This window comes from Balaenoptera acutorostrata, chromosome 10 (genome assembly GCF_949987535.1).
Source record: "Balaenoptera acutorostrata chromosome 10, mBalAcu1.1, whole genome shotgun sequence".
Lineage (NCBI taxonomy): Eukaryota > Metazoa > Chordata > Mammalia > Artiodactyla > Balaenopteridae > Balaenoptera > Balaenoptera acutorostrata.
Window position 1 is genome coordinate 77,951,704 of NC_080073.1, and position 21,209 is coordinate 77,972,912.

Sequence of the window (21,209 nt, forward strand, 5' to 3'; positions counted from 1 at the left end):
CAGTGAATATCCTTGCAGTTAAATTTTTGTGCATGTTTTTAATTATTTCTTTGTGATAAATCCCTAGAAACAGATTTTCTCTGTCAAAATATATGGATTTTTATTGCCTTCTAACTCTTTCTCCCTCTTCCATGGGTGTCCCTCACCCCAGAAAACATTATACCTTCTTGTGCCAAAATTACTTCCCTAAGAATAATGGACTTTTAATTATCTTCCTTCCCCATTCAGAAACTGTCAACATTTTCCATTGTGCGCTGGGAGAAATAAAGTCCAGATACCCTGAAGTGGCATTTGTGGCCTTCCAGGATCTGGCCTCAAACTCCTTTTCATGTAGGTTTCTTGTGTTCAACTCACTTTACACTAAACCATTCTGGCTTCCATGCTGGGGCTTATCCATTGCTTGTATAATTCCTACTTTTTTGGTCTGGATCCTGACAGGAAGTATGTGGCATCCTCAAACTGGATTATTTGGTGAGTGTTTGATAAAGTGACTGTTTCCAAAAGTGAGAGCAGGATTTAAGGAACCCCACAGGGCATAGTGAAGCACCTCTTACCACCCATGGGCCTGAAGGAGCAAGAGGAAAAAGAAATTACTGGGACCTGGTAACTCTGTGGAGAAGACCACCTGACAGAAGCTGTGACTGCTGCAGCAAACTCCAGGCAGGAAACCAAGGGACCAAATATTCCAACCCCACTTTCCATCCACCCTCCAATCTCCTGCTGGAAATTGGCCAGAGTCAACTGGAAGCTAGAGGGCACAGGAGCCCATGAGTACTGTCCGTAAGGTAAGCCTCCTGGGGTAATGAGTAGTGAAGAGTGGATCTGATGGGGAAAATGGAAGAGACTTCCTCAAGGGAGTTGAGCCAGAGGCAGGTCCACAGGAGATGGTAGAAAAGATGAAATATATGGACAAACGCTACTCAGTAGAAGGGGTACCTGGTACAAAGACAGTAATACAAATCCCTTATAGAAGCCCATCCAAAAGTCAGCATATGATGGAGCTACAAAGACCCACATTCAAGTTGTACAGGACCAGGAGAGACTGAGATCAGAACCACAGCTGTGTCTCTGAAGGACACACAATGGCAAAATATCACCTTAGAGAAAACACAGCCAACCTGGAAATCCTACCTGCCAAGCATTCATAAGTCTCACGCTGCATTGGCACACATTTCCAGCTTGTGCTGATCAGCAGCAGTGCTGGAATCCTAGACCCAGCACATCCTTCTTCTCCTGACCCTAGGGATGATCCCAGATGTCAAATGAGGTCCTGCTCCCTGCCTAGAAGACCCCATGGAAGCTCCTACAAGATGGTTACAGGAGGAAGGGAACATATGATCCAGAAGTCACAAATGGAACCTGACTCTCACCTTCCCAGGCCCAGGTGCAGGCATTCATTAAACTTCTGCCCTCTTTGACATGGTTTATCATTACTCCTTCCAACCACACTCTACTTTAGCTTCTGTGAAGCTATGTTCTTCTGGTTTTCCTCCTGTCTCCCTGGCAGTGCTTCTTAATCTCCTTCGATAGTTCTTCCTTGGCTACCAGATCTGAGAATGATGGTCTCTCTGTACCTGCTATCCTTAATCTTATCTTACATAGACCTATACCTTTAAACATCAACTATATGCTGACAACACCCAAATGTGTATCTTTAGCCCTAAAGTTACAGAACTCTGGACTCCTATTTGATATTTGGATGCGTTACAAGTATCTCAAAGTTAACACATTCAAACTGGAACATTTAATTTAAACTACCTTTCTACTACCCAGACTTGGCCCTCCCCAGTCACCACCACACCACCAAACATCACCGCCTTCCCACCAAGTCGATTAAACCAGAAACCCAAGGATCATCCTTGATTCCTCCATTTCCCCCACTGCTCATGTCTAATTCATTGACAAGTCCTGTTAATATTACCTCCTAAATAATTTTTTATTTCATTCATTCTCTTCTCTCCATCATCTCCACTGCCAAATACACAAGCCACTTTCCTTTCTTGCCTGGACTTGGGCAGTAGCTCCCTTGGTCGTCCTCCTGCTTTCAATCTTGTGTCCCTTTAGCCTGTTCTCCATGTAGAAGCCAAAGTTACTTTTCAAAACATATAAATTGCACCATCTTGTTCCTGGCTTAAAACCATTCAGTGACTTCTCCTTGTACTTGGAAAAAACCCAAACTCCTTGACATACTGTAGAAGACCCTGAATGATATAGCCCTTGCCTATATGAAACTCATCTTTTCTTCTTGCCCCACACCCCATAGACCAGCTGCATCCTCCTCTTCTTTATTCCTCACTTAGGCCAAGCTGTTTCCTTTCTTCTGCCTGGAACACTTTCCCCAGCTCCTGGCCTCTTCTTTTATGCCAAGTCTCAACGCAGAGGTCACCCTCTCAGGACATCCACCATCACCTCCTCTCCTGTTATTCTCTGCCATTGCACATTGTTTGTTCACGGGACTTATACAAGTTGTAATTTTACATGTAGACATTTATTTGTTTTCTTCCTTATTGTCTGTCTTTTTCTCTGAACTCTAAGCTCAAAGAAGACAGGAAGAGTGAGTGCCCTGTTCTCCAGAGGGCCCAGCATAGTGTCTGGCAGATATAAGGCACTCAGTAAATACAGGTGGGAAGAAAGAATGGAGAGAAATACAGGGAAAAAGGAAAAAAAGAAAAGAGGGAGAAGGAATGAAAGTGGGGGTTAGGGAGGGAGAGAAAGAAGAGGAGAAGAAAGAGGAAGGAATGAAGGAAGAAAGGAAGGAGGGGAGGAAGGAAGGAAGGGAGGGAGGGAGGAGGGAAAGGAGGGAGGGAGGGAGAAGGTCTCTTAGACCAGCATCATCGTTAAGATACCAGCTGCTTAGACTAAGGGAGCAAAAAGAGGAAGCAAGACGGAAGCACCTAAAGTTTTCCTCCTTCCCTTCCCCTGTTCCTTCCTCCACCCTGTGCGGGGTGCTTTATAAATTATTTCAGCTACTCATCTCTCATAGCCTTATGAGAAAGGTGTTAAAACTTCATTTGATTGATGAGAAAAAAAGAGGCTCAGCAAAGTTAAGGGCTTTGCCTGAGATCTCATAGCGGGTTCTGAATGTGAGGCGTGCACGCTGTTTCCATCACTCCACGGGGGTTACCAAACAGCTTACCTCCTTCGTGGTGTCTTGGGGACTGGCGATTGTTTTTTAACATTTTCATATTTTTAAATCAAATGCTGTTCCAGAAGAACCTGTTAAAGACCCCTCTTGGACCACAGAAGCAGAATGGAATTGCTGAACAGCATCAGGGCAAGCAGAGGAGCAGCCCCCGCCCCTAGACGGTCCCCACCTTGTGAGGCTGACGTTGATTGGCAGGCTTTAATGAGGTGGGCGGGATCAGTTTCCATGGTGTGAACACAACAAAGCAGGCAGCTAGGACTCCCTTGCAACACTGAGCGCCGCAGATTTCAAAAGACAGTAAGTATTTTTACATTTCCTCTGTCTTTAGATCTTTACTGCAGTTATTATAGACCATTCATATTTATTACAACTTATATTTACTGGCCAGTTTTTACACTGAGACACCTGTCATGAGAAAGATGGAAATTCAAGTGCACTTAATCAAATTTACATGGATTCTAGTGTAGGAAGTTTTGCTAAATTTTCGTAGTTAGTGGTAGGCTAGTGAATTGTATCTGTTTTCTACAAATAAATTTTTGTAAGAAAGCTTCTAATTAATAGTATCATTGATTTGTAAACAGCTTTATTGAGATATAACTCACATACCATAAAATTCATCTCTTTAAAGTACACAGTTCAGTGGTTTTTAGTATATTCAAAGTTGTGAAAGCATTACCCTCCACTACCTAATCTTAGAACATTTCATTGCCCCAGAAAGAAATCCTCTGCTCCTTAGCTCACTTCCCACCCCCAACTCATCCCAGTCCTAGGCCACCAATAATTTACATTCTATCTCTATAGCTTTGCCTATTCTGGACATTTCACATAAATGGAATCTTTCAATATGTGGTCTTTTGTGACTGGCTTCTTTCACTTAGCATGTTTTCAAGGCTCATGCATGTTGTAGCATGTATCAGTTCCTCATTTTTTTACTGTCAAATACTATTCCATTGTATGAATATCCCGTATTTTATTTATGCATTCATCTGTTAATGGACATTTGAGTTGTTTCCACTTTTTGGCTATTGAGTAATGTGCTGCTATAAACATGTGTGTACAAGTTTTTGTGTGGACATATGTTTTCACTTCTTTTAGGTTTACTCCTAGGAGTGGGGTTACTGGTCATATGATAACTCCATGTTTAACCTTTTGAAGAATTATCAAACTGCTTTCCAAAGTGGCTGCACCATTTTATATTCCCAACACAGTGTATGAGGGTTCCAGTTTCTCCACATCCTCACACTTGTTATTATTTGTCTTTTAAATTATAGTTATCCTAGTGGTTGTGAAATGGTACCTCACTGTGGTTTTGATTTGCATTTCCCTAATGACTAATGATGCTGGGCATCTTTTCATATCCTTATTGGCACTGTACATTTTTTTTTTTTTTTGGAAAAATCTTCTGTTTGTATTCCATTGAAAACTTCTACTTGAATTGCAACTTCCCCATGAGAAGGTGTGGAATATCCTTGGTATGAACTCAATTGCAAAACAAATGGGGTTGATTTCTGCATAAGCCTGCCTAAAGGTTTACTGGAGCTTTGTAGTATAGTCTGGAGTCTGGGAGCCTGATTCCTCCAGCTCTGTTTTTCTTTCTCAAGATAGCTTTGGATATTCAGGGTCTTTTGTGTTTCCATAGAAATTGTGAAATTTTTTGTTCTAGTTCTGTGAAAAATGCTATTGGTAGTTTGATAGGGATTGCATTGAAACTGTAGACTGCTTTGGGGAGTATAGTCATTTTCACAAAGTTGATTCTTCCAATCGAAGAACATGGTATATCTCTCCATCTGTTTGTGTCATCTTTAATTACTTTCATCAGTGTCTTATAGTTTTCTGCATACAGATCTTTTGTCTCCTTAGGTAGGTTTATTCCTAGGTATTTTATTCTTTTTGTTGCAATGGTAAGTGGGAGTGTTTCCTTAATTACTCTTTCAGATTTTTCATCATTAGTGTATAGGAATGCAAGAGATTTCTGTGCATTAATTTTGTATCCTGCTACTTTACCAAATTCATTGATTAGCTCTAATAGTTTTCTGGTAGCATCTTTAGGATTCTCTATGTATAGTAGCATGTCGTCTGCAAACAGTGACAGCTTTACTTCTTCTTTTCTGATTTGGATTCCTTTTATTTCTTTTTTTTTCTCTGATTGCTGTGGTGAAAACTTCCAAAAGTATGTTGAATAATAGTGGTGAGAGTGGACAACCTTGTCTTGTTCCTGATCTTAGTGGAAATGGTTTCAGTTTTTAGTGGTGAGAGCGATGTTGGCTGTGGGTTTGTCATATATGCCCTTTATTATGTTGAGGTTCCCTCTATGCCTACTTTCTGGAGGGTTTTTTTCATAAATGCGTGTTGAATTTTGTTGAAAGCTTTTTCTACATCTATTGAGATGATCATATGGTTTTTCTCCTTCAATTTGTTAATATGGTTTATCACATTGATTGATTTGCATATATTGAGGAATCTTTGCATTCCTGGGATAAGCCCCACTTGGTCATGTTGTATGATCCTTTTAATATGCTGTTGGACTCTGTTTGCTAGTATTTTGTTGAGGATTTTTGCATCTATGTTCGTCAGTGATATTGGTCTCTAGTTTTCATTCTTTGTGACATCTTTGTCTGGTTTTGGTATCAGGATGATGGTGGCCTCGTAGAATGAGTTTGGGAGTGTTTCTCCCTCTGCTATATTTTGGAAGAGTTTGAGAAGAATAGGTGTTAGCTCTTCTCTACATGTTTGATAGAATTTGCCTGTGAAGCCATCTTGTCCTGGGCTTTTGTTTGTTGGAAGATTTTTAATCACAGTTTCAATTTCATTGCTTGTGATTGGTCTGTTTATATTTTCTATTTCTTCCTGGTTCAGTCTCAGAAGGTTGTGCTTTTCTAAGAATTTGTCCATTTCTTCCAGGTTGTCCATTTTATTGGCATATAATTTCTTGTAGAATCTCTCATGATCCTCTGTATTTCTGCACTGTCAGTTGTTACTTCCCTTTTTCATTTCTAATTCTATTGATTTGAGTCTTCTCCCTTTTTTCTTGATGAGTCTGGCTAATGGTTTATCAATTTTTATCTTCTCAAAGAACAATGTTTTAGTTCTATTGATCTTTGTTATTGTTTCCTTCATTTCTTTTTCATTTATTTCTGATCTGATCTTTATGATTTCTTTCCTTTTGCTAACTTTGGCATTTATTGTTGTTGTTCTTCTTCTTTCTCTGACTGCTTGAGGTGTAAGGTTAGGTTGTTTATTTGAGATGTTTCTTGTTTCTTGAGGTAGGATTGTATTGTTATAAACTTCCCTCTTAGAACAGCTTTTGCTGCATCCCATAGGTTTTAGGTCATCCTGTTTTCATTGTCATTTGTTTCTAGGTATTTTTTGATTTCCTCTTTGATTTCTTCAGTGATCTCTTGGTTTTTAGTAGTGTATTGTTTAGCCCCCATGTGTTTGTATTTTTTACAGATTTTTTCCTGTAATTGATATCTAGTCTCATAGCATTGTGGTCGGAAAAGATACTTGATATGATTTCAATTTTATTAAATTTACCAAGGCTTGTTTGTGACCCAAGGTATGATCTATCCTGGAGAATGTTCCATGAGCACTTGAGAAGAAAGTGTTTTCTGTTGTTTTTGGATGGAGTGTCCTATAAATATCAATTAACTCCATGTTGTTTAATGTATCATTTAAAGCTTGTGTTTCTTTATTTATTTTCATTATGGATGATCTGTCCATTGGTGAAAGTGGGGTGTTAAAGTCCCCTACTATGATTGTGTTACTGTTGATTTCCCCTTTTACGGCTATTAGCATTTGCTTTATGTATTGAGGTGCTCCTATGTTGGGTGCATAAATATTTACAATTGTTATATCTTCTTCTTGGATTGATCCCTTGATCATTATGTAGTGTCCTTCTTTGTCTCTTGTAATAGTTTTTGTTTTAAAGTCTATTTTGTCTGATATGAGAATTGCTACCCCAGCTTTCTTTTGATTTCCATTTGCATGGAATATCTTTTTCCATCCCCTCACTTTCAGTCTGTATGTGTCCCTAGGTCTGAAGTGGGTCTCTCATAGACAGCATATATATGGGTTTTGTTTTTGTATCCATTCAGCCAGTCTATGTCTTTCAGTTGGAGCATTTAATCCATTTATATTTAGGGTAGTTTTTGATATGTATGTTCTTATTACCATTTTCTTAATTGTTCTGGGTTTGTTATTGTAGGTCTTTTCCTTCTCTTGTGTTTCCTGCCTGGAGAAGTTCCTTTAGTGTTTGTTGTAAAGCTGGTTTGGTGGTGCTGAATTCTCTTAGCTTTTGCTTGTCTGTAAAGTTTTTAATTTCTCTGTTGAATCTGAATGAGATCCTTGCTGGGTAGAGTAATCTTGGTTGTAGGTTTTTCCCTTTCCTCACTTTAAATATGTCTTGCCACTCCCTTCTGGCTTGCAGAGTTTCTCCTGACAGATCAGTTGTTAACCTTATGGGGATTCCCTTGTATGTTATTTTTCCCTTGCTGCTTTTAACATTTTTTCTTTTTATTTAATTTTTGATAGTTTGATTAATATGTGTCTTGGCATGTTTCTCCTTGGATTTATCCTGCATGGGACTGTCTGAACTTCCTGGACTTGATTGACTATTTCCTTTCCCATATTAAGGAAGTTTTCAACTATAATCTCTTCAAATATTTTCTCAGTTCCTTTCTTTTTCTCTTCTTCTTCTGGGACCCCTATATTCAAATGCTGGTGTGTTTAATGTTGTCCCAGAGGTCTCTGAGACTGTTCTCAATTCTTTTCATTCTTTTTTCTTTATTCTGCTCTGCAGTAGTTATTTTCACTATTTTATCTTCCAGGTCCCTTATCCATTCTTCACCTCATTTATTCTGCTACTGAATCCTTCTAGAATATTTTAAATTTCATTTACTGTGTTGTTCATCATTGTTTGTTTGCTCTTAATTGTTTTAGGTCCTTGTTAAACATTTCTTGTATTTTCTCCATTCTATTTCCAAGATCTTGTATAATCATTACTCTGAATTCTTTTTCAGGTAGACTGCCTATTTCCTCTTCATTTGTTTGGTCTGGTGGGTTTTAACCTTCATCTGCTGTGTGTTTCTCTGTCTTCTCATTTTGCTTATCTTACTGTGTTTGGGGTCTCCTTTTCACAGGCTGGAGGTTTGTAGTTCCTGCTTTTTTTGATGTCTGCCCCCAGTGACTAAGGTTGGTTTAGTGGTTTGTGTAGGCTTCCTGGTGGAGGGGACTGGTGCCTGTATTCTGGTGGATGAGGCTGGATCTTGTCTTTCTGGTGGGCAGGACTGCATCCGGTGGTGTGTTTTGGGGTGTCTATGACCTTATTATGATTTTAGGCAGCCTCTCTGCTAATGGGTGGGGTTGTGTTCCTGTCTTGCTAGTTGTTTGGCATAGTGTGTCCAGCACTGTAGCTTGCTGGTCGTTGAGTGGAGCTGGGTCTTAGCGTTGAGATGGAGATATCTGGGAGAGCTTTTGTCATTTGATATTATGTGGAGCTGGGAGGTCTCCGGTGGACCAATGTCCTAAACTCGGCTCTCTCACCTCAGGGGCACAGGCCTGACCCCGCTGGAGTACCAAGACCCTGTCAGCCACATGGCTTAGAAGAAAAGGGAGAAAAAAAAGAAAGAAAGAAAGAAAAATAAAATAAAATAAAGTTATTAAAATAGAAAAGATTATTAAAAATAAAAATTAAAAAGTAATAAAAAATGAAAGAAGAGAGTAACCAAATCAAAACACAAATCCACCAATGATAACAAGTGCTAGAAACTATACTAAAAATAATAACAACAACAAAAAACGGACAGACAGAATCCTAGGACAAATGGTAAAAGCAAAGCTATACAGAGAAAATCAAACAAAGAAGCATACACATACACACTCACAGAAAGAGAAAAAGGAAAAAAGTATATATATCTATACATAAAAAAAAAGGAAGAGAGCAACCAAATCAATAAACAAATCTACCAATGATAATAAGCTCTAAATACTAAACTAAGATAAACATAAAACCAGAAACAAATTAGAAGCAGAAAGCAAAGCCCAAGTCTACAGTTGCTCCCAAAGTCCACCACCTCAATTTTGGGATAATTTGTTATTTATTCAGGTATTTCAGTGATGCAAGGTACATCAAGTTGATTGTGGAGATTTAATCCCCTGCTCCTGAGGCTGCTGGGCGAAATTTCCCTTTCTCTTCTTTGTTCGCTCAGCTCCTGGGGTTCAGCTTTGGATTTGTCCCCATTTCTGTGTGTAGGTCGCCTGAGGGCTCCTGTTCCCCACCCAGACAGGACGGGGTTAAAGGAGCAGCTGATTAGGGGGCTTTGACTCACTCAGGCCGGGGGGAGGGAGGGGTACGGAATGTGGGGCGAGCCTGCGGCGGCAGAGGCCAGCGTGACGTTGCACCAGCCTGAGGCACGCCGTGCGTTCTCCCAGGGAAGTTGTCCCTGGATCACAGGACCCTGGCAGTGGCGGGCTGCACAGGCTCCCGGGAGGGGCGGTGTGGAGAGTGACCTGTGCTCGCACACAGGCTTCTTGGTGGTGGCAGCAGCAGCCTTAGCGTCTCATGCCCGTCTCTGGGGTCCACGCTGATAGCCACGGCTCGCGCCCGTCTCTGGAGCTCGTTTAGGCGGTGCTCTACATCCCCTCTCCTCGTGCATCCCGCAACAATGGTCTCTTGCCTCTTAGGCAGGTCCAGACTTTTTCCCAGAATCCCTCCCGTTTAGCTGTGGTGCACTAGGCCCTTCAGGCTGTGTTCACGCAGCCAACCCTAGTCCTCTCCCTGGGATCTGATCAAAGCCGGAGCCTCAGCTCCCAGCCCCTGCCCGCCCCGGCGGGTGAGCAGACAAGCCTCTCGGGCTGGTGAGTGCTGGTCGGCACCGATCCTCTGTGTGGGAATCTCTCCACTTTGCCCTCCGCACCCCTGTTGCTACACTCTCCTCCGTGGCTCCGAAGCTCCCCCCTCCGCCACCCGCAGTCTCCGCCCACGAAGGGGGTTCCTAGTGTGTGGAAACTTTTCCTCCTTCACAGCTCCCTCCCAGTAGTGCAGGTCCCGTCCCTATTCTTTTGTCTCTGTTTTTTCTTTTTTCTTTTGCCCTACCCAGGTACGTGGGGAGTTTCTTGCCTTTTGGGAAGTCTGAGGTCTTCTGCCGGCGTTCAGTAGGTGTTCTGTAGGAGTTGTTCCACATGTAGATGTATTTCTGATGTATTTGTGTGGAGGAAGGTGATCTCCACGTCTTACTCCTCCGCCATCTTGAAGGTCTCTCTCTCCTTGCTTTTCCCGTACATCAGACTCACCTGGAAGGCTTACTATGACACTGACTGCTCCCTCCTCACCCCAGTTTCTAATACTGTAGGTCCAAGTTGGGGCCCAATAATTTGCGTTTCTAACAAATTCCTGGTTGCTGCTGCTGCTAGGCCACGTTTTGTATGGTTGACTCCAACCTCTTCTTGAGACCTCACATGTTGAGATCAGAGAGACGTTCCCCATGGGCTCACCTCAAGTGACTCTCTCCTGTTCTTTTCCTTTCTGTCTCAGCCCCTTATTTGTTTATATCAATAAGTCTCAAACTTTTGAGTCTCGGGACTCCTTTACTCTTAAAAATTACTGTGAACCCCAGAGAGCTTTTTTTGATGTGGATTATAGCTATCAGTATTTACCCTATTTGATATTAAAACTGAGAAAAATTTAAAATGTTTCTTGATTCATTTACAAAAGTTGTAATAAACCTAATACACAATAACATAAATAATAGTTTTATGAAAATAAGTATATTTTCTAAAACAAAATATGTGAGAAGAGTGGCATTGTTTTAGTTAGTTTTTTTTTTTTTTTGGTCAAATCTCTTTAATATGTTGCTTAATAGAAGACAGCTGGATTCTCATATCTGCTTCTGCATTCAGCTTGTTGTTTTGGTTGAAGTATATAAAGAAAATCTGGTTTTACCCATATATAAAGTTGGAAAAAAGAAGAATATTTTATAGCCTTTTCAGATAATTGTGGAAATTCTTCTTTGATGCTACACCAGAATTGGACAAGTGGTAGGGCTTTAAAGGATAGTTAGAATCTGAAGCAATTGCCATGTACTTTTCATATTCTATTTCACTAAAACTCATTGGCCTGTCTTGAATAGATCTCTTTACCCATGCATGATTTGGTAACGTCATACACTTGTCATATAAAAATTATTGATTCATGGAGTTATGCAGACTTTCCAAATGTTGACACATTTCGTTAATACAATATGATAAAAACACTTCTACGAAGTCATGTAATCAGGGGTCAGAATTTAATATAAATAATTCTTACTGCTTTAATTTCTTTACTAAAATTAGCCTTAAAACAAAAACAAAAACTCTGTGTGTGTGGTGGTGAAGAATACCTTGACTGCTAGGTGTTTGGTGTCATTGCCTCGTTTTGTGCTAAGTAAGGCACCAGCGGTTTTCTACATCATTGTTTTTGAACCATCAGACCAATTATCAGCACAGGGAACAGGACCAATCACATTTTAATATTATAATGAAAATAGCTTTGACCTCATGGATCCCCCAAAAGGGTCCCAGGGAGTTCTAAATATCTATAGACTGTAGTTTGAGAACTGTTGGTTTGTGTCTTAATGTTGTAAACAATTTTTAGCCATTTTATTTGTATGTTTTCATCTTGTCCATCTCCTGAATTGGTGTAGCGATAATATTTAATTTCCATGGGGTACCTGCTCTGTATCCAGTATAAACTGCTCACATGGATTGTCCTTGTATTCTCAAAAGCCCCTGGCTAATTATACCCATTCTTTAGATGAGAAAGATAAGGCACAGAATTACACAACTGAGAGTCACACTGCTAGCACTTTTGAGTAGGAGTGGGAAATAGTGCTGGGAAGAGGTTTGAGGCCAATTAGCAAATGTCAGCCCATGAGCTTAGCCTGTAGTCCTATAGGCAGAAAGGAACCATTGATAGTTTTGGGATAGGGGATTGGCAAGCACTAACCACAGTAGCTAAGATCCAAATACACACTCAGCAGGGCATACACATGAAGCAACCCTGGATGCAAAGGTATGAGGTAAGAAAGAAAGTAAACAATCAGGAACCCTATGGAATCACTCGCTAGGAATAAAGTATTGCAGAGAATTTCCTAAGTGGCATGCTTTTCCCACAGTTGTTTTTTCAGTCATGGAATTGACCAAACTGTCCGACATGACAAAACTCCACCAAGCTGTAGCTGCTGGGGACTACAATTCAGTGAAAAAGATTTTGAAGAAAGGTCTCTGTGACCCAAACTACAAGGATTTGGACTGGAATGACCGAACCCCACTTCACTGGGCTGCGATCAAGGGTGAGTAGGCAATGCCTACGTAGATCCATCCCTTCGAGACCGCTGTTCACGAGGTTCCCAGTGGGTGGTCGGTGTGGGGTAGTAGAAAGAACATTTCTTGGGAGCCAGATGAATGAATGGGGGCCATTACAATCCTGGCACCTCCACTTATTAGTTGTAGCACCTTAGGCAAGTTACTTAACATCTCCAGGCCTTAGTCTATTCATCTGTATGATGAGAGCAGTAATGCTGCCTTGGAATCTTGTGGTGAGGATTCAGTAAGATAGCAAATGTGCACTGCCTAGCACGTAGTGACTCTCAATTAATGTTAGCTTTCTGCCCTCTTGAGGGCAGGACAGGAACTTTGTCCTGTTCATGGCTGGGGCACGCCAAACAAGGCTCAGTTATAGAACTGGAGGAGGATCGTGGCAAAAACTCAGCCAAGGGGCTTGTCAAGACCTTCAGCCATAGAACACCATTGAAGGATGTTAGGAAAGTATTACAGTCAACTTTGCTTTTTAAAAATTTGTTTTGACTCCCGTATGGCGAATGGGTTGGTGGGAAGCAAGCCTGGCTGCAGAGAAATCAGTTGGGAGAATTTTCCAGTACAAAGTGATGGGAGCTATGCTAAAGCACCTGTCAGTGAACATTTGCTATATGCTAGGCTGTGTACTTTACGCCTGTGATCCTTTTGTGCTTCACAAGAACTCGGCAAGGTAGATGAATATATCCTTAATTTGCAAATGAGGAAACTGAACCTCGGATGTTTGTTTCTCATCTGGGATGCCATGGTTAGCAAGTGGTATTTATTGTCAGGTATAAACCCACATCTCTCTAACGAGAAAACCTGTGCTCTTAATCTGTGCTAGCTTTCATGTAAGTGGGACTTAAAGTATTTTTTACTGAGATGTAATTGACATACAACATAATATCAGTTTTAGGTATATAGCATAATGATTCAATTTTTGTATATATTGTGAAATACCACAGTAAGTCTAGTTAACATCTGCCACCATACATAGTTACAAATTGTTTTCCTTGTGCTAACTTTTAAGATCTACTCTCCTAGCAACTTTCAAATATGCAATACAGTATTATTAACAATAGTCACCATGCTGTACATTACATCCTCATGACATTTATTTTATAACTAGAAGTTTGTACCTTTTGTACCTTCACCCATCTTGTGCCCACCCACAGCAACCACGAATCTGTTCTCTGTATCTATGAGCTCAGCTTTTTTTGTTTTTAGATTCTATATATAGTGAGATCATATGATATTTGTCTTTCTCTGTCTGACTTATTTCACTTAGGATAATGCCCTCAAAGTGCATCCACGTCGTTGCCAAATATTTGGTTTTGCAGTCGGCATTGAGACTGCCGAAAGCAGAGCGAGCCTTAGGGGTGTTAGCTCAGGTCAGGGTAGAGTGACTTGGAAGAAAAAGCAAGATTCCTGGGCAGGGTCTGCAAGAATGGACAGGAGAGGGGGGTGTCCTGGCAGGAACAGAGGGAATCCTTGGAGGGCTCAGACTGAGAGTGGGAGCCATGGGGTAAGAGTGGGGTGCTGAGTGCCTGGTAAGAAGAGGGAGAAAGGAGGAGGGGTTGATGCTAGGAAACTGGAGGGACCTCAAGGGCAAATGTCTCCCCCTCTTTTGTGCCACCTAGGCTAGCTCTGGCCTTGGTCCAGCAGAGACACTTTCATCCTAACCTCTTGTTTCTTCTTGGGACATCTAAGGACACATGGAGGTGCTGCAGCTCCTGATAGAACACGGGGCCAGGCCCTGCCTGGTAACTGATGTGGGCTGGACCCCCGCTCATTTCGCAGCTGAATCGGGCCATCTGAACGTGCTCAAAACTCTCCATGCCCTGCACGCCGCCATCGACGCCCCTGATTTCTTTGGAGACACACCAAAGAGGATCGCACAGATCTATGGGCAGAAAGCCTGTGTAGCATTCCTGGAGCAGTAAGTTTCCTTTATTTCCAGCTATAAAGGGCAGAGAAAGAGGAGCCAGTGACCAAGGTCTTTGCCAACTCAGTGGTCTCAGGTTGATGAAAATGAAACGAGGAAATCCAACCAATTGTTGTTTGAGTTGTTTTTACCAATTTTTCACTGAAATGGCTAGTTTGGGGTGGAAACTATATTGTTTTAGATTATTTAGATTATTAAAATCTATTGTTTGGGATTAACAGAGACACACTACCATATATAAAATAGATAAACAACAAGGTCCTACTGTATAGCACAGTACTATATTCAGTATCTTATAATAACCTATAAGGGAAAAAGAATCTAAAAAAGAATATATATATTCTTTTTTTTTTTTTTTTTTTAATTTATTTTATTTATTTATTTAGGGCTGTGTTGGGTCTTCGTTTCTGTGCGAGGGCTTTCTCTAGTTGCGGCAAGTGGGGGCCACTCTTCATCGCGGTGCACAGGCCTCTCATTTTCGCGGCCTCTCTTGTTGCGGAGCGCAGGCTCAGTAATTGTGGCTCACAGGCCTAGTTGCTCCCTGGCATGTGGGATCTTCCCAGCCCAGGGCTCGAACCTGTGTCCCCTGCATTGGCAGGCAGATTCTCAACCACTGCGCCACCAGGGAAGCCCTATATATTCTTATATGTAATATAAAACTGAATCACCTTGCTGTATACCAGAAACTGATACAACATTGTAAATCAACTATACTTCAATTTTTAAAAAGTCCTCATTACCTCACAGAAAATAAAAGTTAGAGAGGTATGTCAGGCAGTTAATTAATAAAAAATATTGTATGATTTTTCTGGAAAAATCTATTGTTTAAAACATATACATTAGTATAATTACACATTATTATTATAATTTTAATAATATAATATATAATCATTATAATTATTGTTTTAGATTATACAAAAACTATCTCAGATAAGACTGGTGGGACACAAATTTGAAAATGGGACATGGTACAAGATTCATGGACCGCCCCCCCCCTTCAGATTCCTGAAAGGTATTCAAGCCAGCTGTGTGGCCTTGGGCAAGTTAATTCTCTTTCCTGACCCTCAGTTTCCTCATATTTAAAATGAAGCAGGTGAATTAGGCTATCATCCATAAGGGCCCTTCTGCCTTTTAAAATGCCTATTTATCTGTGAATCTCCTACTCACACACTCACCAAAGATAACATTTGTTAATTTTTTCTCTCAGCCAAGCATTCAAATAGAATTAGTATCAATTATGTACTTGAAAGTTACGGCTCTTGGAGGGACGGAGATGAAATTTAGGAATCTATAATCTGGTTGTGTTAATAAGTAATTCATACAAGAGATAGTAAAGTAACGAGTGAGGGCAGCACTGCTTGAAAACCAAAATGAGATCTATAGCAAATCTATCTGTGGGGCAGTTCATTTGGGAAGGGGGGTGATAGCGAAATGCCCTTCTTGAAAATAAAGTTATCTTCGGAAAGTTAAACTAGTAAAATCTTTGCCTATGATGAGATCAGTTATCTGTAGAAGTAACCCATGAGACTTTCTCTTAAAAGTGGTGTCCCACTTTAAAAATATTCAAAATCATAATTAAGAAGATTTGGGGAGTAGAGGCAGAACCTTGAGTCCTGGCTCCAAGACTCTGTCTTCTCCCCAGTCCTGCCATCATGCCCTACATTCAATAACCTCCAACCATTATGGACCTCAGCATCAGCAACATTGTTTGCTGGACTCTCTAAGACTCTAACATACCACCATGTGACCATAGCTCCCTTTCTTCATTTTCCCAGTTCCTGGATCATCACACAGGTATTTGAGTGCAAGAACTCTTCTCATTCAACCTCTTTCCCTCCCACCTATCACCTGCCTGAAGGTTTCACTATCTTCCATCTGTCTGCCATCTGGACACTGTGGGCTGAAAGCAAAATGCACAAAGTGAGAGTTGTGAGTTCAGTTTTATTCAGGGTCTTACTGAAGACTTGAGCTCGGGAGACAGCCTCTCAGTAGCTCTTAGAAACTGCTCTCAAGAGGTGGGAGGCAGAGCTAGTTTATATATGATTTTTGGGGGCTTAGGAATACATGCAGTCAAGCATACATCTTGGCAAAAGATTACTGCTCATCACAAAGAACAGATGTCTCAGGTTAATGATTATAGTGCTTTTCTATGTATGGGAAGAAGCTGGGTTCATTAAAATTCTTCCTGAGATACATCTAACTAAGGAGGCTGCTTGTCCAAAGCACAGACCATCCTGTTATGATCTTTAATTTCCTGTCAGAAGTACAGAGAACTTCATTCATCACCTTAATCTCTTCTGTCTGAAGCACATAGTGTACTGTGCATCAGTGATTGCAGCAGGTTAATCTTTTTAGAATTAGATGGTGAGCAAAACACTCTTTTCTCTTCCTTTGTTTGCAACACCATGATACACTGCTTCTTTCACTCTGTTTCCACTATTTTTAACTTTCCACCCCTTGGTCCTTCTGTAGCATATAATCCAGAATTCCCAGCCTTGGGTTGGTCTCTGTCTTCTCCACTCCTGTTGTTGGTCTGCTAAGCCCACAGATGAGTAGGTGGTTACCACCAGAAGTTCTAAGGTTTCTATCTCCAGCTGAGCCCTTAGAACACTCTAGCCATCTCTTCCTGTTCTTCTCCATCAGTGACAATTTCAAGTTCTGATCACACCTCAGCCCATCCCTCAGAGGGTATGCCTTCTACTTCACAGAGAATATTGAAGCCATGGGTATACGTTTTCACACCTCTCAAACCTACATATCATATATACATCTACATCTGTTCCTTGTTGCCTTCCTGTTCAGCCTTCTGTGGGAAGTATTATCCCTCCATATAGACCCTTCATCCAATCCTTTATGTCTCCTACAAGATCATCATTCCCACATTCTTTGTTGCATCTTTCATGCTCTCTCCTGTATTTTTAAGTTTTTTCTATTCCTTCCCTTCCCTTCTCTTTGCCTCATGAACATACTCAAACAGATCTTATTAAACAAACACACAAAGAGTTAGAGGCCCTTCTAATGTCTGCTATGTCTTTCTTCTTCGCTACATTTCTAAGCTACTTGAAAGGTCATCTATATAATTGTCTCTACTTCCTCATCCACTCTTCAGACTTCTTCCCCCATCATTGTACTGAATCAGCTCTCATCCACAGAGATCCTTGCTGCTAAATTAATGGCCTCTTCTCAATGCACATCTTACCTCCACTTAGCCTGGTATTTGATAACTCTTCTCTCTTGTTTTATCTGCTGCTCCTGTCTTCTGGTTCTCCTACTAGCTGACCATTTCTTCTCATGATTTTTCGAAGCTCCTATTCTTGCATGCCTTTTAGATGCTAGCATTCCTCAGGGACCTATCCTTGGCTCTCCTTTACTGAATTTCTCTGAGTAATCTCAGCCCCTCCCTAGTAACCAGTGGGTGGCTGAATGTGATACACAAGCCCAGCATAACTGAAGTGGAGGAGGAGGGATTCCTCCAAATAATGCGGAGTGAGTGCTATTACCAGGAAAAGCGGGCAGGCATTGCTGAGCAGACAAATACAACAAAGGTCAACCACATCGTAAGTCATTTCTATTCATCATCTCCTATGAGGAACTTCCCTTGTGACAGTTAGAGAGAGGACTTAACGGGAAGGAATCCTGGTTAAGGGGAAATTAATCTGGACCCTAAAATATAGCTAAGACCTGGCTAATGAAGGAGGGAGAAATCTTCTTAATTTGGAGTGAAAGTACCAAGTTGGAAATGGGCATAGGTTGTGTGTGGATGTGAGGAGGTGGAGAGACAGTGGAGGGATGAGTGGCCTGGCAGAGCAGAGCATTTACACTGGAGAGAAGTGGAGAATAAGGCTGGGTGGGTGGGCGACAACAGTGAGCTGGGCAAGAAGATGAGTGTGAACTCCTCAGGGGATTGACAAGATGAAACAAAGGCTTTAGCCAAGTTACTCCTGTAGTGGAAGAGGTGGCAGTAAAGCTGTGCAGGTTGGATTTGACACACTTAGACCACAGGCAAGGAGATCACGTAAGGAATTTCTTAATCCTTCATGTTGCAAGTAGATGAGGTCCTGGACTAGGATGATAAAGGGAAGGATGTAGAAGAATTTCAAAAGAAGCTTAGACAGTATTTGACAATTTTCGGAATATCCTAGGTATCCTAGTGGAACAATTCAACTTTCGATTCAGCTTCTCTTGAGTAGTAAATCTCTCGTTCAACAAATATTTTTCAGCAGAAATTTAACACAGCATTGTAAGTCAACTATACTTCAATAAAATTTAAACAAAAACACATATTTTTGAGCCCTACTACGTGCATGGCATTGAACTAGATACTAGAAAGGATTTAAAGATACTTCAGGTACAGTGCTGAATGCTAAGAAGCTCCCTGTCTGGGAGAGGAGAGAACGTGTTTACATAAATAACACTAATACAAGATAGAAAGTGACAAGGTCAAGAGAGCAGGTCAGAGGAGGGAGGCTTTGTGGTCTGAATATGGAGAGGTCACTTGCAGCTTATTGGGGGCACAAAGGCTGAGCGACAAGCAGGTTTGCTGTCCTCTGAATGAATTGTGCTTTTTATCATGCTTTGCACTTACAATACCGTTTGCCCTGCCTGTATGATCATTTATCCTCTCAAATTTCATTTGTCCTCATACTGGCTCAAATCTTATCTCCATGAATGGGCTTTCACCGGTGTCCTTAAGCAAGTCACATACTCACCTTTGGCCTCATATACAAAGCAGTGTTTTTGTATGCTTCCCATCGTCCGTGTGTGTATGATGATCGAGTCATCTATTTCTCCATCTATCACCTGTTCTAAGACTCTGTAGCATCGTCTATCTCTATATATCATCTAACTATTCTTTACATAAATCCATCTATACATACAATACGTACGTGATTATAATTTTTATTTTCTTCCCTACCTGTTTCTGTACTTTAAATTTTTCTACAATGAACAGACATAGCTTTTATAATTAGGAAAAAATGCAATTAAAAAATAAATGAAGGAAAACAGCCTCCCCATAATACGCAGGTTGCTCTGTGGATGTGAGCACTTTAAAAATGAGTAGGGGGGGTGCTCAGTGGTGCAGCCACTGTCATTAGAAATGACAAGCACTTCAAACTAAGTGCTTGTCTTTGATTCTATGGACCTCCCACCCGGGCACCCTGTTTTTCTCCACCTCAAAGGAGTTTCTTTAGTGTCTGAGACCTCCCTAAGTGTACACTTGGAAATGCTTGAACTTGGCCACCTTTCTCCTCGACTGGACAGCGGAGGTGCCCAGGCCGCGTGCAGAGGGCAGAGGAGAGGCCCCTCTGCAGGCCGGGCAGGCTGTCCAGTCCACGGGGGTTGGGGGTTGAGAGCTGGTTCCCCTCTCCTAGGGCTGAGCCCCAGTGCCGGGACCACCGCCAGGCGACCCAGCAGAAGGGGCTGCGGCTCGATCAGCGGGACGAAGGCTGGGAGGCCAAGAAGAGGGAGCTGGAGCTGTCTCTTCCTCCCTCAAAGCAAAACACTAATAAGAAGAAGAATAAGACTCGAGGCCCCACCAGGCTCAGCAATACCAACGAGAGGAGAGTGTGAGAAGGCTGGCGTCCCAGGAACTGGAGCTGGGTTTTCTGGCAGGAGACTCTCCTTGGCGCCAGACTAGGTGTTGTTAGGTGTGTGTTGTCCTGACATGATTTCACTCCTAGATCATTAATTACCCACATGGCTTCTACCGATAGCTCCTGACCTGTTGTTCAATCTGGAAGTCTGGCCTGGGGACTCTCTACATGGGCTGTCTCCTCCTTGCCCATACCTGCTGTGCCTAAGTATTACCAAGAGGGGACAAACGTCAGCTGCTTGCATTTTGTCACCAGTGATTTGCACTGTCTGCGTCTCCTGAACCCCTATATGCAATTATAGAATTTCAGGGGCAAAGAAAAAGCTTCTCCTAAGGAAACTTGGTTGTTTCAATGACAAAAAAAAGTATTGTAACAACAAAATCTCAAAAATTTCCAACATTCTCAGGTCTGTTAATCTAAGAAAAAAAAATTATTTGTTGTCACATAGACCAAGCAAAGAGGTGAAGAGATGTAGCTCTGAATTTCCAGTTTTTTTTTTTTTTTTTGCTTGGGGTAGAAGCCCACAGTCTCAGCAGGGCCATTTTTACCAATGGTCCTTTCTACACAGGAGAGACAATTTGGACAATAGATTAGCTCAGTGAGAAATAAAAACCTTAAATTAATTTTATTCCACTTAATAATGAGAGCTAGCATAAAATAATGGAACATGTAATTACATCTCTACTTGATCAACTGTATATTTTAGGAAATCTAAATGCAGATCAGATATTTCCAATGAAAATATTGCATCCAAATTGACATATGCTATAAATATAAAATGCATATCATATTTTGAAGACTTAGAACAAAAGATGTAAAATAGCTCATTAATAATATTGATTACATATTGAAATGATAATATTTTGGATATTGGTTTAAATAAAATATATTACTAACATGAGCTCTACCTTTTTCCTTTCAGTTTTTTAAAAAAGGTGGCTAGTAGAGTTTTTAAAATTATGTAGGTGGCTTGGTTTTTTTCCCCCATCAGACAGCACCACAGCAGAAACCAGACAATAGTTAGGGCCTCTGCCAGGCAGCTGGCCTAGTGTACTTGAAATGGCACTTTCTAAGTTTACTAATTTTTCTGCCTAAATCCATGTGTCTAGGCACCAAACATCATCTTAATTACACACTCCTCAAGGCTTATGTTAATACAGGTCATGTTTAGTTGAATTTTCTGAAATGAATAAAT

At 41.1% G+C, this 21,209-nt stretch overlaps 1 protein-coding gene across 1 annotated transcript; it reads left to right on the forward strand.

Annotated features, from left to right (window-relative positions):
* The first annotated feature begins 3,380 nt into the window (after nt 1-3,380).
* On the forward strand, nt 3,381-20,404 carry ANKRD66 (ankyrin repeat domain 66). Its single transcript, XM_007193833.2, has 4 exons — nt 3,381-3,442; nt 12,295-12,471; nt 14,186-14,414; nt 19,793-20,404. The coding sequence occupies exons 2-4, from the start codon at nt 12,309-12,311 to the stop codon at nt 19,989-19,991; spliced, it is 591 nt and encodes a 196-aa protein (XP_007193895.1). The 5' UTR covers nt 3,381-3,442; nt 12,295-12,308; the 3' UTR covers nt 19,992-20,404.
* The last annotated feature ends 805 nt before the right edge of the window (nt 20,405-21,209 follow it).